The sequence below is a fragment of the Gorilla gorilla genome, chromosome 10, assembly GCF_029281585.2.
Source record: "Gorilla gorilla gorilla isolate KB3781 chromosome 10, NHGRI_mGorGor1-v2.1_pri, whole genome shotgun sequence".
In the NCBI taxonomy this organism is placed as follows: Eukaryota; Metazoa; Chordata; class Mammalia; order Primates; family Hominidae; genus Gorilla; species Gorilla gorilla.
In genome coordinates this window covers 92,140,244-92,167,521 of record NC_073234.2, presented here as the reverse complement: position 1 = coordinate 92,167,521, position 27,278 = coordinate 92,140,244, and the positions used below count along the sequence as shown (strand labels likewise).

The 27,278-nt window shown below is 33.2% G+C and overlaps 1 protein-coding gene across 2 annotated transcripts in view; it reads right to left on the bottom strand.

The window, feature by feature from the left end:
* Window positions 1-27,278, bottom strand: part of ZDHHC17 (zDHHC palmitoyltransferase 17) — an 89,697-nt gene that overhangs the window by 15,161 nt on the left and 47,258 nt on the right. For both annotated transcript variants that reach the window (XM_019039007.4, XM_004053604.4), the window contains 5 exons: window positions 23,320-23,384; window positions 22,517-22,679; window positions 16,009-16,134; window positions 11,495-11,637; window positions 10,055-10,155 (listed from right to left, as the gene is read on the bottom strand). In XM_019039007.4, the coding sequence (XP_018894552.2) occupies window positions 10,055-10,155; window positions 11,495-11,637; window positions 16,009-16,134; window positions 22,517-22,679; window positions 23,320-23,384 (598 nt within the window). The remainder of the gene's footprint in view (window positions 1-10,054; window positions 10,156-11,494; window positions 11,638-16,008; window positions 16,135-22,516; window positions 22,680-23,319; window positions 23,385-27,278) is intronic.

The following is a 27,278-nucleotide window of genomic DNA, read 5'->3' as shown; positions in this document are numbered from 1 at the left end:
AAAAATGAATAGAAATTTAGCCAAACTGTAACACTGAAGGCAGTCATATACCTTCAATATCCTTGTACCAAACAGGACAGGAAAAACTTTAAAGATTACTCTAAAATATATCAGAGAAAACATAAAAGTCTGAATATATTTGCCCAGGTCAATCACGAGCAAGATGAAAGATGAAAAGAAATGGCATAACAACTATGCTAGTGTACTTAAAAACAAAACAAAAATAATAAACCAGAAAAAATGTGCACAGCATTCACAAAGCAAATAACCCAGTATGGAAAGCAGCCGCAAATTTGGACAAAGACAAATTAAGGACAAAGGCAAATTAACCAAAGATGCTTCATAATTAAATTAAAATATAAATCCTATAAAAGCTTAAACATAAGATCATAAAACAATTAGAACCAGATGAAAAGGGTGATTCTAGAAAAAAAACAGACTGAGATCAAACAAAAACCATTATACAATATATGAACTAAAAATTTATAAAGATGAACACAAGGAGGATAAAAAGACTGACAATCAGTAAATGAGGGAAAAAAGAAAACTCAAAACAATAATTAGAGACAAAAACTGGACATGGTGGCATGCACCTGTAATTCCAGCTACTCAGGAGGCTAAAGCCAGAAGATCACTTAAGCCCAGCAGTTCAAGACCAGCCTGGCCAACATAGTGAGACCTCCATCTCAAAAAATAATAATAATGATAATAATAAAGAGTAGAGACAAAAGTATGAACACAGATGACAAAGATAATTCAACACACGGATAGTTTTATCCCAGAAGTAATAAATACATCAAACAGAATTCAGAGATCCTAACAGAAAATTTCAGATAAAAGAAAACCTTCATTTTTATGAATTACATATAGTATACAAATATAACCTCCATTTTAAATACTGCATCCTGAAAAGACACACTGTATATTAAGAAAATCTGAGGGACAATGATTAACATCCTCTGAAACATACTGGTTGTTTTTTAATCTCAATGGTAACAAATGTGTTCTTAAGTAAACAGTTTTTTAATAGAGACAAGGTCTCATTCTGTTACCCAGGCCAGAGTGCAGTGGCATAATCATATCTTACTGCAGTCTTGAACTCCTAGGCTCAAAGGGTCCTACTACCTCAACCTCCTGAGTAGCTGGGACTATAGGCACGTACCACCACACCCGGCTAATTTTTTTAGTTTTTGTAGACCCCATCTCTACTAAAAATAGAAAATAGCCAGGTGTGGTGGCGCATGCCTGTAATCCTAGCTACTTGGGAGTCTGAGGCACAAGAGCCACCTGAACCTGGGAGGCAGAGTTTGCCCTGAACCAAGATCACGCCACTGCACTCCAGCCTGGGCAACAGAGTAAAACTCTGTATCAAAAAAACAAAAAAAACCTGAATCATTTTAAATGTGTTGCTGAGCTGCTAGTAAGAAAACCCCATGGAGACCAGAGATGATAAATAAACAAAATCTAAAGGTAAACTGGTTCAGAAATGTAGTGTCCACTCTTCAGGATTTGCTTATTCCTATATGCTATTTGCAAGAGACATGTCTAAAATTCAAGGCCATAAATTATTTAAAGCAATACTAATTAAAATAAATAGTCATTGCTAATGCTTTTTACCATGAGTCACTGCATATTGATACAAGGTTCAATTCATTAGAAAGAATTCTAAACTTATACATACTTAATAATGAAACTCCAAAATATGTAAAGCAAAAAACTGACTGAACCACAAAGAGAAACTCCTAAATATAGCAACACAGTAGAAGATTTTACCATAGGTCGCTCAATAAATGATGCTGCAAGCAGATAAAAATTTGGTAATGATACAGTGACTTGAGCAACCCAATTAAGAAGTTTAATCTTCTGTATGGAATGCAGCTGAGGTAGCATACAAAATGTTACTTTTTAAACTTAAATGTTTCTAATAGAAAATATCAATGAAAACTAAACAATTTAATAAGCTAAAGAAAAAACTAAACAAGCAGACAAAAGGAAATAGAACATACTGAAAGTGAAAATAGAAAGAATTAATAAAACCTAAAGTTGTTTCTTTGAAAAATCCAATAAAATAGATTAGAAAATATCTCTAATTAATACCAGGAATGAGAGGGGGGCACAGCAGCTGAGTTTAAAAAAACAAGAGAGAATGTAGCACATTTTAAAAGAAAAGAAATGGACAAATCACTAAAATATATAAATATACAATTGAGTCAAATAAACTATATATTACAAAATTCTTTAACATAAAGCAAATTCCAGGTAAAATGATTTTACAAAATCTAATAAACATGTAGTTAATAATTTCAGTTTAACCCAAACCCTTTCAAAGAACATAAAAAAAGAACAATTCTCCACCAGTTTTGAGGCTATCATGTTGATATCAAAACATAACAAAGACAATACAAAAAAATCATAAGACAATTTCATTCACAAATGTACACGCAAAACTAGTAACATATTTAATCCAGCAATGTACAGAAAAATAAGACATTATGCCCATGTTTGTTTACTCCAGGCATGCATAAGTGGTTCAACATTAGAAAAATCTATTAATATATTATTTAATATTAAAAGCATAAAGAAAAAAACATACACAATTCACAAAAAGTTAAAAAAAAGGGGGGTGTAGAGGGAGAGGTTATTTATAAAATCCAAGTAAACACTTTATAAAATCACACTCACTGGTAAAATACTAGCCCTTTAAAGTCAATCTTTTAAAGATGATACCCTTTAAAGTCAGGAACAAAATGAGGATACTCATTCTGTGTCTATACCACAGTGTACTGAGATCCTAGCTAATAAAATAGGATCACTAAAGGAGCTAAATGCTATAAAGAGTAGAAAGAAAAACAAAATTCAGTCTTTATACATATGATTATCCCATGTCATATATCCAAAATACCCCAAATTATTAGAAATAATAAAAGGCTTTAGCAAAGTTGTTGGCAATAACTAATCAGCTACATTTCTATAACCCAGACACAAACAGAAATTTTAATTAAAAATAAAAAATTCATAATTTAAAAAAATTAAAATTCTTTTAAAAATAAATCTAACAAGAGATATAAACTTCTACATAAGAAATTATATGACTTCATTAAAAAACATAAAAGGTCTAAGTACCAAAAGTAATTACTTTCTGTAAATTAATCTACAGCTCAAATAGAATTTCAATCAAAATGGCGTAAGACTGGCTGGACATGGTAGCTCATGCCTGTAATCCTAGCACTTTGGGAGCCACAGCAGGTAGATCACTTGAGTTCAGGAGTTAAAGACCAGCTTGGCCAACATGGTAAAACCCCTTTTCTACTAAAAATACAAAAATTAGCCAGGCATGGTGGTATATGCCTGTAATTCCAACTACTTAGGAGGCTGAAGTGGGAGAATTGCTTGAACCCAGGAGGCGGAGGTGGCAGTGAGTTGAGATTGCGCCAGTGCACTCCAGCCTGGGCAACACAGCAAGACTGCCCAAAAAAAAAAAAAAAGGCATAAGGCTTTTCGCGGAACTCAAAGAGCTTATTCTAAAAAAAAAAAATCTAAATGGAAGAGCAAAAGGCCAAAAAGAGCTAAGATATTCGTGAGAAATAACAAACTTGGAAAAATTACCCTGCTCCAATATAATTTAAGAACAAAACTACAGTAATTAGATTATACAGTGTTAATATAGGCAGACAGATCAATAAACCAGAGTACCTAGGAAACGTGATGAACATCAAGGTTGAGATTGCAACTGAGTGAAGAAAAGGTGTGCTGGAACAAGGACCTCTCTAATGGAGGGAAAAAGATACTGATCCCTCCCCTCACATCCGTCTTCATTTACAGTAGTCAAATGCACATGATTGAGAATGTAAATTATAGAATATCTTTAATAACCTCAGAGAAACTCTTGTGGGAAAAAAAGATATACAAAAATATTTATAGCAATATGGTTAGAATTCATGAAAAGTGGTGATTGGATAACTGAAGATAGACATTAAAAAGCTTAGAGGGTATTAAAAGGAAACTGGGAGAGATACACAGAAAACAGAGAAGTCTAACAAGTAACCTACAGAAAAAAATGCTTAAGAGGGAATGCATGGGAGATAATTAATTCTGCACATTCTTGATTTTCTAATATATGTAATCATCCCAGATTCTGCAGTTTATATCCTTCTTGAGTTTAAAGAAGCTCAATTAACTTAAAGCCACATTGAAAAATTACTTATTTTCAGACATAAAGTTTCTAATAAACTTTTGTCAATATTTCAGAAGTGTTGTCAACACAATAAGCAGTTGACTATACTATGTCAGTGAATTTTAGAGTTGTTTAATTATAATAAAAGAAGCAGTCACAGAAAAATTTTTTAAAAATAAATAAAAATGCAAGAAACCAAATAAAATCAGTCATGAGTACAATTCCTAGAGATAACCACTGCTAAAATGATACATATTCACTTCCAGCTCTTTTCCTTTGTGCATTTTAAACTTCATTCTGTAAATATAATTTAGTATTTTTTCACTTATTGTATCTTAAATATGAGCCCATATCATTAAGGCAGGAAAGTATTTTAGTGGTTATGTAATACCATTCCATAGGTAGCGTAACTGATAAAACTCTCACCCTATTTAGGTTGGCTATTCAGGCTGTTTTCATTTTTTCCCCTACTATAAATAATACGAAGAGAAACATCCTTGTAAATAAATCTTTGGTCTTACATCTGATTATCTACTGACACATGATTAACAGATTAAAGGGTATTTATTTTTATTTATTATTTTTTTGAGACAGAGTCTTGCTCTGTTGCCCAGGCTGGAGTGCAGTGGCGCAATCTCGGCTCACTGCAAGCTCCGCATTCCCAGGTTCATGCCTTTCTCCTGCCTCAGCCTCCCGAATAGCTGGGACTACAGGCGCCCGCCACCATGCCCGGCTAATTTTTTTTATTTTTAGTAGAGACGGGGTTTCACCACGTTAGCCAGGATGGTCTCGATCTCCTGACCTCGTGATCCACCTGCCTTGGCCTCCCAAAGTGCTGGGATTACAGGCGTGAGCCACCATGCCCGGCCGATTAAAGGGTATTTTTAAAGATCATTCTAGAGGCTTCCAAACTGTTTTCCAGGAGGGTTTATGAACTTAAAATTATATTCAAAATACAATATAAGGACATTTGAAGATACACTGAATCAGGCCAGAAAGCTGAATCCAACACCAAACTCTTAATAATTTCCCACCTATGTGACTTTGAGCAAGACACAACAACTTCTCAGAGCCTCAGTCTTTCCATCAGTTAGAAAATGGTATTAAGATTTGTACAGTTTTTTAAAAAAATTAAATAATTATTTGGAGAACCAAGTAAAATGATATATCTGAAAAACTATAAACCAAAAAGCACCAAATAAACATAAGGTGTTTTATGGGGAAATAATTATTCAAAGAATGGAACAGTAAGAACTTACTAGAACAGTTTACATCAATGTAAAATTCATTATCACCATAAAAACTTATTAAGTAACTTAATAAGCTGGGTATCAGATTACGTAGGAAACCAAAATAAAGTTTATACAGTTGATCCTCACACCTCCATGATAAAATTTATTTGTAACACCAAAATCAATATTCATGGCACTGAAAAAGTGCCATGAATTCAACAGGCATGAACAAAACAGTGAAAAATTTGAGTCACCAAATGCGCACATTCTCAGCTGAGGCTGAGCAAAGCAACATTCTGTCTTGTTTTAGTTCTCATACTATAAACAAGTGTCCTTTACATGGTCTATTTAGGGCCACGCTGTTGTGCTTTTGTGTTGATTTTGCTGTTTAAAAGGGCCCTCAAGCACAGTGCTGAAGTGCTATCATGCTCTTAAGCACAAGGAGGCTGTGATGTGCTTTACAGAAAAAATACATGTGTTAGATAAGCTTCATTCAGGAATGAGCTATAGTGCTGTTGGCCGTAAGTTCAATATGAATCAAGAATACATATTAAATAAGGTTTTTTAAAACAGAAACACATGTAAACAAGGTTATGTAGTCATCAACTGATGATCAATACTGTTGTGACCAGAGCCACATAGGAACCTAACTCTGTATTTCTCTTAGGAACAATGGTTCAGTATTTTCTAATTCAGTGCTTGCAGCAACTTTACAGAACTACTGTGAATAATGAAAAACAACTATAATTCTAGTTTTCAAAACTAGTCTAATCAGTTTTAGTTACATGTGTAGCCATGAGTTGCACAAGAAAAGTGGTAAAAGCAACAGAAAGGAGCCTGAGGTCATCAGAAGTGATCCTGGACAACTGCTATTTTATCTTAAGGTACCTGAATCAGCACCATATATTATAAGCCTTGTGGCTATTTCCTGTCTAACATCCTTTGTGCCTCCATTATAACCTACTCTGTGTTCTTTTCTGTTCCCTTCCTAGAGGTTTCTTAAGCTTCTCTTACTGGCTTTATAAAACTGGGAGAAAAACACAGTTCCAAAATCGTAGAGGGCCTAGAGATACAGCTCTTTTATAACATGAAGTATACGGTTTTCCTCTGCATAATTGGGATTTAAATTAATTAGTGATTTCATCACATATTCCATGAGTATCATTTACACATACACAAATGTTCAAATAAACTGTGAGCTAGGCATGGGCTCACACTTGTAATCCCAGCACTTTGGGAGGCTGAGGCAAGAGAACCACTTGAGCCCAGGAGTTTAAGACTAGCCTGGGCAACATGGCAAAACTCAGTCTCTACAAAAATATGCAAATTAGCCAGGCATGGTGGCTTGTGCCTGTAGTCCTAGCTTCTCAGGATGCTGAGGTGGGAGGATCACCTGAGCCTGGGAGGTTGAGGCAGCAGTGAGCCATGATTGTGCCACTGCACTCCAGTCTGGGTGTGACACAGTGAGACGATGTCTCAAAAAAAACCACAGGCCGGGCACAGTGGCTGACGCCTGTAATCCCAGCACTTTGGAAGACCGAGGCGGGCGGATCAGCAGGTCAGGAGTTCAAGACCAGCCTGGCCAACATAGTGAAACCCCGTCTCTACTAAAAATTTAAGAAATTAACCAGGTATGGTGGTGTGCACCTATAATCCCAGCTACTCGGGAGGCTGAGGCAGGAGAATCATGTGAACCCAGAAGGCAGAGGTTGCAGTGAGCCAAGATCACGCCATTGCACTCTAGCCTGGGGGACAGTGCAAGACTCCATCTCAAAATAAAACAAAACAAAACCCAACACAAAAACAGACAAAAACAAAAACAAAAAAATTGTGAATCCATATTTAAAATCAATTTGGCTAAACTTAGATTTTAGAAGTCATCAGAAATGATAACGTGCACTTATTTAGCACTTTTTACATGTCAGGTATGTCCTCAGGTGTTTATTTTCTCAAGAACTTGGAGACAGTGCTACTATTATCTCCCCTTTACAGACATGTAAGAATAAAACTTGGTATTCTCATACTGCAATTTTTATTTGAAAAATTTACATGCAACTTATTCAATGTATTTACAAAATGAAAACTATATCAATCTATTTTAAAGGCAGAAATATTCAAATAGGGTAAGCTAAATAGACTTGATTGTTCTGGTCTTTACTTCAAAATTTGCCTCTCTTATTTTCAATTCCCAGTTTTAGCTATTTTATACTATTTCCCTAGCTTTGGCTATTTTATACTAACTCTGAATAAAGGAAAAAAATGAAATTTTACTATATAATGCTCTCTAGCATTAATTTTTCATTATTTGGTAAGTTACTGATTTTCCTGTTTCTTGCCACTTACACATAACAGGAGTACAGAAACAGTTTAACATTATTTTGAGATCTGATTCTGAGTTTTTTCCTCGAACATAAACTTTAATGTCCAATTTAGGAAACACAAAGTTAGAAAATATGTCTGGAATACTAAAGTCATTTCAGAGGTCAATGCTTACTGTAAGCTTAAAATAGATGAGGTAATGAAAACCAATAGATCTGTTTTACTCATACTAAGTGTTCCAATATGGCAATTCTAATGCTTAATAAATCCTTGAGGAACAATTTTTAAGTCAAAGTATAATAAAAGGCTAGAATTTGTTAGTGAAAACTGCCATATGGAAGAATTTCAATAGATACCTAAACTAAGAAAATATTTAAAAGTACTATACTTTCTGAAAGTAATTACATAATGCAGTAAAAATATTAAGAATTAAAAGTGTAGTTACAATTCTGTGCCTTTCTTAGGTCTCAAAAATAAAATAAGCACATTTTGTGTTTCAACTAAAACACAAGGAGACTTAAAAAAAGAATACAATATTATGATATGCAAGGCTGTCAAACAAAACCAGGTATTAATAACTAAAATTGTTTAGAACAGTTACAAGTCACCAAAAACTGCATATCATTTTAAACATATACTTTTTGTAATGTTTTGAAAAATATTTAATTAACACTTACGAAACATGTTCCTTTATTACAATAAATCAGTCTAACTTGCTGACTGAACTTTTTCTATGTAAAAATATCAAAAATTGGCATTGGCTTGCTGTCTTTATTGGCACACAGGCACAGTTACAATTTCAATTATATTAGTTTTAAAAGTATATTAGCCAGTCGTGGTGGTGCATGCCTGTAGTCCCAGCTGCTTGGGAGGCTGAGGTAGACGGCTTGCTGGAGCCCAGGAGTTCAAGCTGCAGTGAGCCATGATTGTGCCACTGCACTCCAACCTGGGGAACAGGTTAAAAAAATTAAAATTTTGTTTAAATAGGGTAAGTATACTATACTGTTAATTTGCTCAAGTTAGCAAATGTGTGAAAATACAGCATTACATGCTTTTTATGAAGGCAAAAGAGATGAAACACCTTTTCATGAAGGCAAAAGAGGTGACGAGAGAAGATTAACTCTTATTTACCACAACAAAGTAAGTAGTGGTATTAAAAAAATATTTAGAGAAAATAGTTTGATACCAAAACATAAAAATCACCATTTGGTAGAAAGGCTTAAAATATGTTTAGTTAGAAAAATACAAGTTTCAATCCCAACTTGATTAGAGACTAAGACTCATTAAGCCTAAATTTTTCTCAAGTATAAAATGGAGATGGCTGAGTCAAATGGTAGTTCTTTTTTTTTTTTCTTTTTTTTTTTGAGACATAGTCTCACTCTGTCACCCAGGCTGGAGTGCAATGGCGCATCTCAGCTCGCTGCAACCTCCGCCACTCCGGTTAAACCAATTCTACTGCCTCAGCCTCCCGAGTAGCTGGGAATACAGGCACATGCCACCACACTCGGCTAATTTTTGTATTTTTAGTAGAGATGGGGTTTCACCATATTGGCCAGTCTTGTTTCAAACTCCTGACCTCGTGATCCACTCACCTCGACCTCCCAAAGTGCTGAAATTACAGGTATGAGCCGCAGCGCCCAGCCATTAGTTCTATCTTTAGTTTTTTGAGAAATCGCCATACTGTTTTCCATAGAGGTTGTACTCATTTACATTCCCACCAACAGCGTTCCTTTTTCTCTGCATCCTCGACATCTTGTTGCTTTTTGACCTTTTAAAAATAGCTATTCTGACTGGTGTGAAATTGTAGTTTTAATTTGCATTTCTCTGATGATTAGTGATGTCCAACATTTTTTCACGTTTGGCCACTTGTATGCCCTTGGAGAAATGTCTGTCTGTGTCTGTGTCCTTTACCCATTTTTTGAACTGAGGATGCTTGTTCTTTTCTCTATTACACAATATATCTCTACAACAAACCTTCACATGTAACCCCTGAATCTATAAAAATAAAAAATATAGAACAAAAAGGGGGGAAAGGGGGATAACAATACTAATTTATGAAATGTGGATTAAATGAGTAGTCAAAAAATGCCTTTTAAACACTCAATAAATGATAGCTACTATTATTTATATGCTGTTATTAAAGACAGCTTTCAAAAGCAACCTATTAAATATTTAAAAACATTACTTATATTAGTTTACTAAATTTTCTAGGAACACTATTTTAATGTATTATGAATGAGTAGATCAGTCCTAATGTCAAATTATTAAACATCTGTTCAAATAACAAACAAAATTTGTTTTAGGTATGATCTTTATAACCAAAGGATATCATTCCAAAACCAGAAGAACCACGTCACATACATCCAGAATTTGGTTGCCAAATATATCCCAAGGGGCAATGCACTATGCATTGAATGATCGAAAAAGGATCTGTAAAACACAAGTTTTATAAAATATGAGCTCTATATTTCATTGTAAAAATGAATATTTATTTAAATGAAAATGACACACATTTTGTATAGTAAGCATTGGTTTCACCAGAATCCAGAGTTCAGGATGCTCAATTTTTCATAGTCATCAATAAAAATTAGTTCACAGCTGAAAGACTCAGCAAGATTCTGAAGTTCCTTTTAATTCCCCCCAAATTTAAATTATATTCCATATACTTTTCAATTTCAGAATTTTAGTGCACTCCTATTCTCTTAAAGTCAATAACTGACTTTAGTATATATAGTAGCTATCATCCAGCATATTATTCACCAAAGATGTGTCAAAATTTTGACAAATGAATCCAAACCAAGCCTCACATTTTTCTGTTTCATCATTATTTCTCCTTACCTATAACACTCCAGCAAAAGTTGGAGCACATCTTTTCAAGTAGAATGAACTGGCCAACTTAGTGAAACTGAAGGGTTGTGTTTTTAATACTTAAAATTGGGGAAAAACAAACATTAATCCATTTATTAAACATAAACAGAATCAACTATCCATATAGGCAGGAAGTCTTAGTGACTTCCTATTTATACCTCTTGGAGCTCCTAGAAATACTAAAATGAGATTCACTAACTAGATTTAAGCCACTCAGCATATTATAATACTAGTCATTCTCATCTCTGTGTGAATTATTTTCAGAATTCTTTTCTGAAATGCAAGTGAAAATAAGATACTAAAGGACTGGAAATTAGATGGGAAATTCTAGATCACAGACACCTGTCTAGGTTTGTTTGATAGGCAACTTTAGAGCAATGAGACTTAAGAAGAAGAAGAAAACGGAATGATCATGATGTTTAAAGAGAAAAGAGGGAGAAAATAATCTTAAAAACTCAGCCGACTTCACAACTATGCTTAGACTTTACCTTGCTACTAGAAACAAAACCTCTTCCTTGCTTATTGTTTATGCCTTATTTTCTACAGGAAAATATAATTCCTATAGAAAGGCGAGCTCAAGTATTGTAATTACCTGGAAATTAACAATATGTATGTTAGAGTTCAACAGATTCAAATTCACTTTTACTGAAATATTTCAAATATTTCTTAAACTATGTTTTAGTGTTAAAAATTATATGCTAGCTTTTATCATTAAAGTGCCTCTGAATCATTTTAATAACATAACAATGTTTAAAAAATCTCAGATTTCACATATAGATGTCTAAATTATTTAAATAAATTAAGATCAAATGTACAACATACAAACATTAATTTTATACAAGAGTACAAATTATATTATTTCATGTACAGTTTAAAATATAGTTAAAAACAACACACTTACTTTGAAAGAAACTGTACTGTAGCCCAAACACCACCATACATTAGCCCTTTAATGAGCCAAGAATCAATATTTAGGTCTGCTATAAACCCAACCAGCCAAATAACTAGGAAAGGAGTTCCTAACATTACTTTCTGCCGAAATTCCTGTATAGAAACAAAAAATTAGAAAGTTTTTGCATGTTTCAAGTAATCTCAATCTGAATCATTGTTACCTTTGTGAAGGCATGCAACAGCGGGTGAAATTCATTCACTCAAATTTGCATGCTATGTATCAGTACTAGTCAAGGTGCTGGTGTCTGTCTTCTGGAGACAGGCATTCAACAATTTTAAATAACTTTGCTAAAATTGTGGAAAATAAGAACAGAAGTTATAGCAGTGGGTTCCATATGGTTAAATACAGAAGACAGTACTACCTGCTTAACACATAAACTGGCTAGCAAACAGTTCATGAAAAATACCACCCCTTTTTAACAGGGGCACTGATAACCAGGGAGACAAGGACAACTAGAATGACTAATAGTATAAGAATTATAACACATAAGGAAACCTAAAGATGCTTGCCTGGAGTAGACATTTCAAATGATAAATAGTATATTAAAATCTTAAAATGAGATAAAGAATAAAAGCAAACAATCCATAGGCTCCTAGAGTTCACTGAATGAAGAGATGTGTCTCTGAACAAAGATCAAGGCAGAGTGCTCAATACTCCAAAGGTATTTCCATTTCATTTCTGTACTGGTCTGGTTGTTAAAGTCCATACTTGTAAGTATAAAACCTACATAACTCCTGGTACCTTCTATCACAATTTTATCTTTATAGCAACCAAAGAAAGTCTACTGCCTCTTCCATGTAAGAGCCCTTCACAAACTTATAGCCAGTTATCAAGTCTCTGTTCAGTCACCTTAGGTCACAAAACTATGTAAGATATTCAAGGCAGGGCATGGTGGCTCATGCCTTTAATCCCAACACTTTGGGAGGCCTAGATGAGAGAATCGCTTGAGCCCAGGAGTTGTAGGGCAGCCTGGGCAACATGGCAAAAACATGTCTCTACAAAAAATACAAAAATTATCTGGGCATGGTAGCACGCAACTGTACTGTATCCCAGCTACTCGGGAGCCTGAGGTGGGAGGATTACCTGAGCCCAGGGAAGTCAAGAGTCAAGGCTGTCGTGAGCCTGGGCAACAAAATGAAACCCTGTCACACACACCAAAAGAAAAAAAAAAAAACCCAGCTGTGGTCCAACAAAGCAGAGTATGAACACTGCTTTCCTTACTGAATATTTATCTTTCTAAAAGCTAAGGTTATATTACACATTTTTAGCACCCCTTTCATACTATCAGCTTCCACTGAAATAAGTGGGATTTTTTTTTCATATAAATGACCATGTCTTCCCCAATTTGACCACTGTAATTCATTTTCTGAACTAAATGTGTAATTTTAACTTAGAGTAATAATTAAACATCAATTTCAGGCTTTAATTTTATGCCGCAGCAAAATAACTAATCCAATTCTTTTTTCTAATAAGTATGAACTTTATATCAAGACATTAGAGAAGATTTACTACTCAGGAGAGAGAGAGCGTATGGGTACATAAAATTGTATATAAAAATATAATGGTGATGTGCTGCTATGTGAGAAATCTATTTTCTCTTATATTAGGAAAATTTTCAAATATATAGTAAATGTGAAAGAATTATATAGTGAAGTCTATCCACCACCTAGATTCAGAAGCCTCTTTTTAAATTAAACTTCTTAATTTGGAATAATTATAGATTCACACGCAGTTGTAATAAATAATACAGACAGATCCTAAATATCCTTTGTCCCCCAATGGTAACATCTAGCATATCACAGTAGCATATTCCAACAATGGTAACAGTAGCATGTCACAACCAGGAAACTAACCTTGATATAGTCCAGATACAGAATATTTCCACTACTTAAAAGGATTCCTCATATTGCCCTTTTATAGCCAACTTCCCTCCTACTCCCAAATCCCCTCTAAATACTAATTTAAAGATGTCCCTCCAACTTATTAAGAAGTTAAGATTTATTTAACCGTAAATATGCCTGTCTAAAATCCTTTTACTTAATATTCTAAGTAAAAAATCTAAGATATTTAAAATCCTTTTACTTAATATTCTAAGTAAAAATCTAAGATATTTTTAAATTGTTTTCTAAAAAGATTGTCCCCCTTTCTTTTTTTTTGGAGACAAGGTCTCATTCGGTCACCCAGGCTGGAGTGCAGTGGCATGATCTTGGCTCGCTGCAGCCTCAACCTTCCGGGCTCAACCAATCCTCCTGCCTCTGCCTCCCTAGTAGCTGGGACTATAAGCGCACCACCACGCCTGGCTAAAGATTCCATCTTTATCTGTCTACCAGCACTATTCAAAAATATTTTCCCCCTTTTGGAATGACATTTTTATTTTTCTTAAGGGAATGACTTTTTAAAATAAAATACTACTGAGTCCTAGGTGTCACTATTTTCTTTTTTAAATATAAAACACACTTCATAGGCTAGCACATCAAAACATGTTAATGACTGAAACTTTTCCCAATGTGACATGGAAAAAGAAAGAACAGTCTACATAATTATAGATGCTTAATCTCACAGGTCCCCTAATCATCATAATTTTTAAATATATGATGGTTACTTTCAACCTTTAAATATCACTCTCCCAATCATCATAGGCTTTAAAAGTAACCTTTATAAAAATTTTAATATATTTAAAGCTACTAATGAAAAAAAACAGGAAAGAAACTCCATTTCTGAACTAACCACAATGGTATACAAATGTTAAAATTGCACTAAACTTTTAATGAAGTTCTCTTTTTTAAAAAATAATATCCAAACACATAAACCTGATGTATAGTTTAATAATGCCATAAGTAACTTTACATATTAATGCAACATCTAAAATTTGTAAGTCATTTATGACTGTGTGTGTGTGTATATATATATAAAAAATAAAACTTCAAAATATTCACATTCAACAAAACAAAAGCGCCAATATTGTGGGATTTTCCAAAGTAACACAAGATATTTTTTTTACTAGCCTAATTATCATAATACAGCCTTTTTCACTCTGTTGAGCAAAACTGCTCTAAATCCTAGAAAACTGAGCAACACAAAATAAATCATTTTCTATATCATATCTAATAATTAAATAGAAGAGCTAACATGGCATGCAAAAATTGTTCATTATTCTCAGCTTATAGGGCTGAAAACAGCCAAGTTTATAAACTATGAATCTAATTCTTCTAAGTAACGGACCAGGCGACTTTTCAACTGATTAAAGAAGTCCAAACTCCTATAAATAAAGGAGGCACTGCTTTCAAGAGTGCTTCTCTTTATCCTAAATTTGTCTTTTTGCCTTGGTAACAGATAGATCAATATTAACTTTAAATAATCAACATTGCCACTAGAACAGCCTAAACACGATATACAAAAGATGGTACTCAAAACTTAATGCTACTCAAGTTGTGATTACTGACAAGTTAGCAGACACCTTGACAATTATTTAGGTACATAAAGAAACTCTACGGCAATTAACTTCTTTTTTGTGGGAAATAAGATTGTGCAGAACCTAGACCCCCTCTCTGGGGGAAAATATTCTAAGTTTTAGTATCATATAATCAGGCAACTGAGCCAACAGTCATACAATTTAAAACTGAAGGTATATGGATGATCTAAAATGAGTTTTCCATAGAAAATTCAAGAATATAAGTTCTCTGAAAAAAGGTATACAACATATCACAAAAGAATGCAAAGCTCAAGTTAGAGCTGGAGTTTTGAGTAGTTTAAAAAGATATGTATTAGAACTAAGCTATTTCACAATTTATTATCATACTAACAAATAAGCATTCACTAGAAAAACCTTTATTTTTATCTATTACTTAACAAAGGCCAGTTGAATCAATGAACCAAAATTTACACGAGTAGCCGATGGAGATTTAAATAATTTCATACATACCCAGCCTTCTTAATTATTAGACAGCCCCAAAAGGTCACCAACCACGTAGGTAAGAGCCCTTGGAAACTTTGTTATTTACCTTCATTTATTCTGAGTATAATAATATTTTAAAAATTACATTGAGAAATGCCAAAATTAAAGGCTGTAAATACTCATGCTAAGTAAGTGTTCCTAAGAATCCTACTTAAAAAATTATATATCGAAAATCTTCAGCTGGGCACGGTGGCTCATGCCTGTATTCCCAGCACTTCAGGAGGCCGAGGTGGGAGGATCACCTGAAGTCAGGTGAAGTCATCTGAAGTCACCATGGCCAACACGGTGAAACCCCATCTGTACTAAAAAAAAAATACAAAAATTAGCTGGGCATGGTGATGGGCACCTGTAATCCCAGCTACTCAGGAGGCTGAGGCACAAGAATCACTTTAAACCAAGAGGCAGGGATTGCAGTGAGCCAAAATCTCGCCACTGCACTCCAGCCTGGGCAACAAGAGCGAAACTCCGTCTCAAAAAAAAAAAAAAAAATCTTCAGTTATGAGTTTACCTTATCAGCTTTTAGCTTTCTAAGGAAGGACGGATTGTCATATCCTTTTGCTTGCCTTGCCTCTTGTAAGTGGTTGATCATCCACACATTTTTTCTCTGTTTTGCCAAATCAAGCGCTGATTCGCCCTGATAATATAAACAGAAGAAATTCCTATTAAAAGTTTAAAAGCAGGCTATCTTAGTTACCTTTAAAGAACTTCTATAAAAATTAATTTACTGCCCTATTAACGTTGTTTTGACATTGTGTAAATTACTAAAAACATCTGCATCATTACATATTTCTCATTACGCCTTCCCAAAGAATAATCACAAAATGTATTTTCTCATCATATTCTGTAGATTTTATTTTTGCCTGTATTTTGACATATTAGAGAGCAAATCAAAAAGTAGGTATTTTAGTACCTGCTGGATCAGAGGCTATCACTAAGTTTATCAGTTATTTCATATTCTTTAAAAATTTCATTAGTAATAGTTATTGCTACAAAACACCTTGCTATAATATCAAGTTGCCAGAAATCTCTCAGTTTTATTTCAACAATGGTAAGAGTCTTCAGAAGAGAATACGAAAGAAAAGGAAAAGTCAGTCTCTACTTCTACCACTATTGTACTGGCATTCTTGATTTATATTCATTCACCCACCCAGAAGTTTCCAAAGTAAACGAGAAATGATTTTAAAAAATAGCAAATTCAAGTTATGAATTTGTATCTCCCTTTAATCCTAAGAAAAAGAATGCCAGGGAATTTACATGATAGGAATAAAATGTATCAAAGTAAGAAACAAATAAGCATTTCCAATTTTAGGTCTATGCTTCTTTTTGCCTTAACTAATTTAAAATTTAAAATCTTATTTCTCCTTTTGCAAATTAGTCAGACACCTACATTTCCATTTATTTAATGTGTTCCACTATTTATCTACTTCTTCAAATAGAAAAGCAAAACTTTAAATGCTTACCAAAGTTTCAAGAATGTAAAGATGAATATTCAAAATTACTTTTAAAAAGTAAAAACCACTGAAATTTTATTTCCAAAAACAAGGTCAAAAAGAATAAAGCAATAAAGAGCCTTGGGGTGCCTTATTTATGAGGGATGATTACTTATTAAGTATAGTTTATTTAATATTATAAAATAAAAATAAACAACAAAATAAAACACACCACTGCCACCAACAGCAACAACTATTACAAAACAACAAAAAGCCCAACCAATCCTTTAATATAAAGATCAATGGTATTTAATAAGAAATGGGCTAATCTAGGAGTCTTCCACAAATAGGGATATTTACTTTAAAATATTGCCTTACCTATTCCAAAATTCCATCACCTAAGTTGTCAGAACCAGCTAATTAATCCAAACTATAAAGATTACCTGAATAAAAGCAATCCCTTGGGTAACAACTCCCCGGGAATATCCTGCAGTTGCCTCGGTCCAGCTGAGCATCCCTTCCACTAGAGGGCCATGTGACACCTAAGGATTGCCTAGACAAAAAGATTGAGGGAGCTTTAAAATATCTTTCAACTACTCCTCTAGTCATCTAACTATTTTTGTATAGTTCTTTTATTCAGCTGGTAAAATAAACACTCAATTCATTTAAAGAAGTATATTAAAACCAGGGTTCTGAGTTAAGTCTATATTTATTTGATCACTCCATGTCTCAGCCAAAATAATAATATTAACAATAGCAACAACAGCAAGAATCTACATGGAGTAATTATAGACTATGTAACTGTTAATAAAAGAAATCATTCAAAGGTTTTGGTCAGATAAACATTATGGTTGGGGATAAGATCACTCAACATTTCACCTACGTAAGGTTGAATTTCATTGTCAAAATTTAAAAAAACTTTTCCTTGGTGACCATTTAGGTCAGGTATTTAAGAGGTAATACAAAACTATTTTCTAAAAACAGTTTCTTACCTCATTTCAAGAGGTCATTCAATACATTAATGAACAGAGCTCAGTAATTTTATATTCTGTACAAGCTAAAAACTATGCCCTTTGATAATTTTAGAAAGAAAAGATTATAACTGCTTGCGTAGCGCTCAGAGATTAACTGTTCCTTTCAAACTCAATTCATCTAAATTTATCAGTATAACCAAAAACATATGCTAAGGATTATTATTTTTTTAATCACAAATGAGATACTACCACAAAAGGGATTACTGGGTAGGCCATAATTGTGTTTTGTTTTTTATTCTTAGTATTCCAAATCATTTGTTTCCCCTGTTGTTGCTTTACAAGAAGAGATTTAAAGCTATTTCATGTAGCTATTATCTAGGGGCTTGGTTCTTAAATTCTTTTGAGTCTTTTCTGATGACAGCCACTTTTCATCCTCCCAGAAGAATGCTAATACAAGTAACTTTTTTTCAACAATTTCAGGGGTCCATGGACCCACACCTCCTCCAACCAAAGTCTACTGGGGGGACTCCAGATAAAAAAACCTAGGGTATACAGCTATTCCTGATCCTTCTAGAGATGAAAACAGCAATTTTAAAGTAACCTATCATTTACTATAAATTGTCTTTTTTTTTTTTTTTAAGACAGAGTTTCACTCTTGTTGCCCAGGCTTGAGTGCAATGGCACCATCTTGGCTCACTGCAACCTCCGCCTCTCAGGTTCAAGCAATTCTCCTGCCTCAGCCTCCCGAGTAGCTGGGATTACAGACATGTACCACCATGCCCGGCTAATTTTGTATTTTTAGTAGAGACGGGGTTTCTCCATGTTGAGGCTGGTCTCGAACTCCTGACCTCAGGTGATCCGCCCGCGCCTCAGCCTCCCAAAGTGCTGGGATTACACGCGTGAGCCACAGTGCCCGGCCTCATTTAGTATAAATTGTCTTTAAAGTAAGTTCTATCTTGTTTTGATAAAGGAACATTTGTTTATACATGAAAAGAACTGAGTAATATGTGAAGGTAAATCTCTAGTTAATATAAAGAAAGATTTCTAAGACACTTAATCATATATAGAAAATAGGTATTTTAGGGAAAGGGGATCTTATAGAATTATTATAACACAAAGCATAATTTTTCATATTCTTTGAAAAATATAACTTTTTATAGCTATTAAAGCCATAGTCAGATTTGCAGGCTGCATCTTATTGTTACAATCCATTATTATCAACAAGATTCTTTCTTAAGACTTAAAAATGGAAAAAGTATAGGTATAAATAAATTTGGTTAGATTCCTGGACAAATATTCTAGGTATTTTTTTAAATAAATGTTTCCTTTTCAAAATTGGCAGCAATTTAAGTTTACTTAATTAGCTTAATAGTTCACACGGCTAAGACACCACTTCAAATTAAATATTACCAAACAGAACCAATTCCTATCACCTTCATCCCAAAAAGTCCTTCTTCAGTCTTCACAGTCTCAACATATGATATCACAAGACGCTCAGTTACCCAAAACAAAACCTAAGTCATCAACGATGGTTTCTTTTATCCTCATACCTAATCTACCTTCTTATTTCTACTTTAAAATATCCTCTCCAAATCCAGTCATTTCTCTCTACCTCTACTCCTCTGATCCTAGGCTAAGCTAACATTATCACTTGTCTGATTTATTGCAACAGCCTAACTGATCCCCATCTTTTCCATTTTCTTAACTCTTCAATGCATTCTCCATACATCAACCAAAGTAATGTTTAAAAAATATTTAAAACAAAAAGTAGATCAAATAATCAGCCTACATAAATCCTTTCAACTGTTTCCCATGACTGAGAATACAGTTAAAGCTCTTTATTATCGCATTGCATGATACAGCACCTGCGTTTCTCAAGTGACTTCACCATCTTGCTCACTGTACTCTGGCCACACTGTCCTTATATCTGCACCTCAAATATTGCAATCTTACTCCTGTTTAGGACCTTGCACTTGCATGTTCCTCTACAAGGAAAGTTTTTTCCCACGTGTCCCTGTATAACTGATCCCTTCTCATTACATAATTCTGAAAGCAAATGTCATCTCCTCAGAGGTATTCCCAAATCACTCTCACTGGATGTGGTCCTTCCATCCCAGTCATTCTATCACATTTGCCTTTTATTATTATTCACTTACTGGCTGTTTCCTCAACAGAATGTACATTCTGAAAGAATAGGGACCTTATCTGTCTTGAACAATGTGACTCCCCACCACCCACCATTGAACAAGAATTTGCTGAATGAATAAATACACGGTTTCTATTAGAAGGTGATAAGACTTAAGTATGTTGGGAATGCCTCTGAGGCAGATCCCCATTTTTTAAAAAGGCATTTGATACTCACTTCATCTTTGTAATTACATACAAAGTGCATTTTAAAACAAAAATCTACTTTGTCACCAGTGTAGATACAGGTAATTTTTCCCCTGAAAGTATAAATGTTCCCTGAGCAAATACAGTAATTCCTTAGACTTTATTTTCTTTAGAAGTACCATCACTCCAGAAGCTACCAGGGAATTACATGAGAAAAATTTTTTGTCAATAGCCAACCTCGATTACATGTGACAGATAAAGTTAAAACACTAATAAAAAAGAAAATAACTAGAAAAAAATTGAATTTAAAAGCTCTAAGGTACAATAATTAGCTCAATTATAGACACTGTAGACTCTGGAAAGTATTCGCATGAACTACAATAATAGTTAAGGAAGCTACATTCTATTTCATTGTTTCTTGGTACCAAATAATTCTTGTGCCTGAACCTATAAAACATTAAAAATACAAAGTTCAAAATCATTTAAATAATTTTAAATATCTCTACTCTTATCATTAACTTTCTGTTGAAATTTGCTGTAGATTATTCCTTTTACTAAGAGTAATTTAAAAGTTTATGCAATGGCTAGTGAGAAGTACAAGTCTTCATTATTTACTTGAAAAGACATTGAATTTAAAAACATACCTCAAATCCCAATGACTGTGACTGAATTTAACCTAATTTTATATGAACAGAAAATATATTTTTAAAAGCTCTAAAAATACACACTACTAGTTTCAAACTCCAGAACTGTGTAGTCATCTTACTGTCATAATTCTTTGGTATTACTATAATTTCAGTATACTGATATGGCTATTGGCAGGAGGTCTACAGAGTCTTACTATTTGCCAAACTAAAATTAATCCTGTTTTTTCAATAATACTAAGTATCTTTAAATGTATTCCTCGTGCATGATCACCTTAGGAATGGCTGTCTGGTAGCAAAGATAAAAAAAAGTAGTAACACTCTTAATTCAGATAAAAAACATGAGGTAATCTCACATAATTTTCTTTTAAGTATATTGATCAGGTTTAGTCAAACTTCTCTTTTCTTAACCTTCAGACCTGGGGTCAGCCAATTTACTCATTCCAGTGTTATAAACTTTTAAGAGCATCCTATTTAAAAACATTCAAAAAGCAAACATTTCTCTCTATAATTTCTGAAGTGGCAGAGGTATCCCAGCAGTCATGAAAACTACCTTAGGTAAAACTCAAGACTACATAAATCTTCATTTACTCAGTCAGTAAATACCAAGAGTGCCCATCGCTTATCAGGCACTATGATATGCTGACTTTCTTCTTTCCCTATGTTTAGTGGCAGATATGGAACTATTCTGATCACTTTTGTTAGGGACAAGAAGACTTGAAATTTTTTTAGAAGAAAGAAAAATATACATGATTTTATCAATATCTTATGGTTTCCAATATTAATTTACTTTTAACTAAATGTTTGTAATTAGACTATTTCTAAAAATTGATAAGCTTAACAAATTATGCTCCATAAAACTAGCCTAAGCTATTTTATTTTAGTAGTTTATCCTTCTCCTCTTAAAGTAACTGAATCAAGGAAGAACAAACTATTCATTGGAACATAAAGAGATACCCTGATCCAGCAGGAGATAACCTACTTTTTGATTGGCCATTTCAGATTAGTATGTGTCTTGAACCCCCTTCATATTTAAATAGCACATATCCCTTAGAAATTTAAGAAACATAACTCAGAAAATACTATAAATTATAGCCAAAATTAAAGAACATTTGTCAATGGGTATAGTTACTTATGAATGCATATGATTAAAAGATGATGTTTAAAGTAATTTCACAGAACGAGTTCATTGCTGAAAGACATGGTGGATCCTGAGGCTTTAAAAATGAAAAGAAATAACCAAAACTTGAGACTAGCAATAGAATCTTATTGCATGTATTAATAAAATGTTTACTGATTTCTAAATGTTTAGAGTGCAAATGTTAATTGTGCTTGGCTCTTAAATAATGTTGTAACTTTTCCTGGATTAGTCCACCATGGTGGGGTGGAGGTCCTCCTATAAACACCATAAAGGCACTTATCAAATTTAAATCTCTTGATCTTTAAAAAAATAAGACAATAAAATAACCAAGTCAAAGAATTATTAAAAAGTATTATGCATAATGTGGTTTAACTGTAAACCTGTATTGAAGAAGTTTCTTTCAACTCTGATAGTCTATGAAAAACTTGTTTTATTACAGAATTCATATATTAGTAGCCACATTTCATACAGTATTATCAATATAGAATATTTTTACCTTGATATTCTGGGCATCAACATTAGCTCCAGCTTCCAGAAGAAGGCTAATGACTGTGGTATTCCCTGCTAGCACTGCCCAGTGCAGAGCAGTGTTTTTGTGATACTTGTCACCAAGGTTAACTGAAACATTGAATGTTAAAAGCAATCTAGTTGGATCCACACTGAAAAGGAAAAAAAAAAAAAAAAACAACAACAACAACCCTAATTTCAATTATAGAAATCATTACAAATACTAAACTGATTATGCTTACAGTAGCATTCCATTTTGGAACACTTCTACTCAACAACTTTAAAATCAATAATGAAACAATATTCTAATATGAAGTATTAAGTATGTATGACACCATATAAAATAATATATTAATAGTTTCAGGGGATAAGCAACTTGGTCCTGATATTTCCTATTTTTGACCTAGAAATGGCATTAATACTTATACAATTCAAGAATAACACTTTTTAAAATTTAAATTTGGAGTCTTCCAAAAGTGATCTAAGACAACTTACTAATTAATAAATTTGTCAATATGTAAATCACATGAAAAAATTAATTAATTTTTTAAAAAAGATAACTTCTTTTCTTAGATATTGTTAAAAGAGAAACAGATTAAGGAAGCTCTAATCAGTGAGGGAGAGATAGCATAGAGATACCAGAACATCCAAAATGGTAATTTATATATACTATAGTCATAATAAAAATTGTAAATATTAGTGAGTATAGTATTAACTGCTTTTTCCTCTCTCTTACTTCATATTGTATTATGCTGAAATGGCCTAAATAAGTTTTTTATAGTCATTACATACCTATGTGTTCTATAAGCTGCCCACATTAAAGGCGTCATTCCATTCTGATCCATCATATCTACATCCTGATAAAGTAAAAAGAAAAAAAGTCAGACAGTTAAATTGTAAGTTCCTAACCAAATTTGCTTGGAAAAATCTAATCTATATATAAAAGGAGAAGCGAATATAATACTACTCAATCAAGGATAATGTATGAAACTTTCTTTCTTAACTTTAAAATGAAACTCTTGTCACTATATACTCTAGTGAACATATATCATGCTTTTACATTATTCCCTTTTAAGATGTTTTAATCAGCCTTTCAATGTTTCACATTTAAAATTCTTAACCTATTCTGATCTTTCAACCACAAAGGATAGGTTAAGTGATTAAGTTTCTGAAAAACTTGTTTATACTAATGCATAAGAGAGAACGACAAAACTGTTTATTCCTAGGCATTTCAAAACAAAAAATAAAAAGAACTGACATTTTAATATACTCAGTTTTTACTGTTACACATGTACATTTTTAGAGTTAAATGATTCTGCAGTTTGTGTGGAAAAAGCAACACACTAAAGCAATCCCCCTGCCTTACTTCCCACCATTTTCACCATTTTTTGGCTCATTATTTTTATATTTACCTCCATATCTTTAAATAACATGTTTGAATTGCTACTTCTTGATTTTTTAGTTTCAGGCATTATTTTGAAATTCCTTGGTATAAAAAATCTGAATTTTTCTCTTTCCTCTCTGCTACATCACAAATGCGCGCCTTTCCTATTCTTTCCTCTCAAGAGATCTATTGTAATTCTGGTTCATATAAACATTTAATACTTGATATGTATTATTATAAATATGCATAAATACTATTCCCAGCCAAACCATGTAATAAACCACTATTTTTCCTCTTCTACTCAATTTTTTGCTTTCCCTGGCACCATCTTTTCCCCACTACTACTTAGTTTTTAGCAAATTATAACTAAAACTTCCACCTATTAAACCGAAACTCTTTCCTAGTTATCTAATTCTCCTTGTGCAAGACTTTCTGATGTATCAGGGACTTTTATCAGTTTCAATGCTCTGAAACTACCTTTCCTAACCCACTCCATTCTGAAATGATTATCCTCTATGCCTGAAACGTGTGTCTCATTAACCTGGAGTACTTTGAAAATAAAAATCATCTCAAATCCATCTTTGTATTCTCAGTGCCCAGCAGAGTAGATGATCAAGAACCATTTATTAAAGGAAAAGACATGCTTATCTATCTACTTTTCTAGGCTTGGCTTTAGAATAAGACATGGTTTTGACTTCCTAGCTCCATCATATAATTGCTATGAGATTGTAGGCTAAATTACTTTAATTCTTAGTCTTAGCTCCCTCATTAAAAAACGTGAAATACAAATAACTTCATAAGACTTCTGTGAAGATTAAATAATGTGTGCAAAGCAGCTAGTCAACAGCCGAGAACATAATGGATATTCAATAAATATTAAGTTTCTTCTTCTTCTCTACCCCATCTCCCATTCCTGAATTACATTAAGCAAGCAGTTCTAATCCAAGTTGTGTTACCTAATTCACCAATCAGTGGAGAGAGCAGAGAGTTACAGTAAGCACACTGTAAAACACTATCTCTATGCATCAGTTCTCTGTGAGCCACTGTTAGCAATAGGAATATGTCTCAAATGTGAACATTATCCAAGCATATTGAAGAAAAAAAATCTGAGAACCACTACATTAGATAAGTAAAGCATTTCCTTGGATGTCATTAACTTAGTCACTCACCATGCATACTGTCATAGAATGTTATGCCTTATCCATTACAAATCCATTTCTGGATTTACTTTAATAGTGTTGTCAGGAATATCTTCTGCAACCTCATTCAACATTTCCAATATGCAAGTTCATTTTTTAAAATAATCCTGTGACTTAAAAAAATATGTTTTCTGAAGAAACAACAAACTTCCTTATTTCTTATATGAGAAGTAACTATTGTGACTTCTTTTACTCCTAATTTCCGTAGGACCTCAATCAAATTTCAGGTCTAATTCAAGCAAGCATGTAAATTCTTATGTTTAAGTTTCTCCTTCTTCTTAGTTGTGTTTTCATATCCTTTTTAAAAAATGATAGTATTAAAAATATCAATAAATAAAAAATGTAAAATCATGGCACATCTCTAGAGTACTAAAAGAAAAATGAAATTCAACCTTTTCTCTCTTTGGGTCGGGATTTAAAACTTGGTACTTCTTTTCCAAGTTCAGCCTGGACGTATGGGTATTCTCTATTAGGAAGAATTAACAAGCCCAGATCAAAAGCTTATGGGAATTCCATGATCAACAGGGCTCCATAACTTAGCATTTTCCCCTTTTTCTCCTGAAAATCATCCAAAAGAATTGGTAGTGAGCACTAAATATATTTAACAATATAACTAAAACAAAACGATTGTGAAGAATAGAATGACAGAACTGAATGGAAATGTTATATACCCTGACAATGTAAAATTGATATAATTAACAACAAAATGGGAAAATGGAAAAAGGCTGAAATGAAAATATGCTGAGAGCCTCATCTATAGTAGCCATGAATCAAAGAAAATTATCTAAAGCTGAAAAATCAAGTAATAAAAATGTAGTAAAAATTTATCAGAACATAGTTAACATTAAGAAAAACAATATTATTGACTAAAGTCGATAAAAGAGAAAGGGAAGAAGAAATAAAAATATGCTAATTTTATTACTGCTTATAATTAGGAACTATGTAATCAGAACTAATAAAATTTGAGCAACCATCTGACTGAAGAGAGAGAGAGAGAGAAACTGTGTGACTATCTGAGGAAAGAATACACCAGCAGAAGAAACAGCAACCAAAAGGCCCTTAGACAACAGCATGTCAGAGTTGCTGAAAAAGTAGCAAAAAAAAACTACTGCAGTTAAAGCAGAGTGATGATGGGGAGATGGCAGAAGTGGAGCTCAAAGGTATCCAGGGATTAAACGGCACAGTGCTCTAGCACAGAGAAAAACTCTGGGCCCTCACAGTATGATGCAATGCACATTGGAAGAGTGTCTTTTACAATATATTAGTGTATACATGTTGAGTATCCTTTATCTAAAATGCTTGGGACCAGAAGTGTTTGAATATGTGTATTTTTTTCATATGTTGAAATATTTGCATATATGTAATAAAATCTTGAGAATGGGACCAAAATCTAAATGTGGAATTCATTCATCTTTCATATACACCTTATACATACAGCCTGAAGGCAATTTTATTCAATATTTTAAATAATTTTGTACATGAAACAAAGTGTGTGTACAATGAACTATTGGAAAGCAAAGGTGTCAGGGGAAAATTTTCCACTTGTGGCATCATGTTGACACTCAAAACATTTTGGATTTTGCAGCATTCCGGATTTTCAGATTACAGATGCTTAATCTGTACATGGAATAAAATCTCTTAAAATACATACTACATTATTAAAGGAAGTAACCTCAGTCGACAGATGGCCAAGGGGAGAGGTGAGATTTCATTTTCTAAGTCATATTCTATTATGCCTGAATATTTCATAATAAACATTTATTATCTTTGTGAGCAGAAAAAAAATTTACTCATGGAAAAAAAAACTATTTCTCAGACATTTATCATCATCATTATCATCATCATGCACTTTTTGTACCACAAGCACCGACAGGTAGAAATCCTGCCCTTTGAGAATTTTATAGCCTATATACTATACCAGAGGTTAAAAAGATTAATGAAATAATCCAAACTCCAAAATCAGTAAGTTAAAAAAAAGACCATGAAGACTCAAAAATGTACACCACCTTTCTTTCCCAGTTAAAAACTGAAAGAAAAAAAGTGAATGTGTATTGTAGATTTATTCTGCAATATGGAAGGCCACTAAAGACCTTGTGATGTGCTATAGCACCATTTACTGCTTCAACCTTTGTTCTAGAAAAAACTGCAGAATAACAAGAATAATCTCC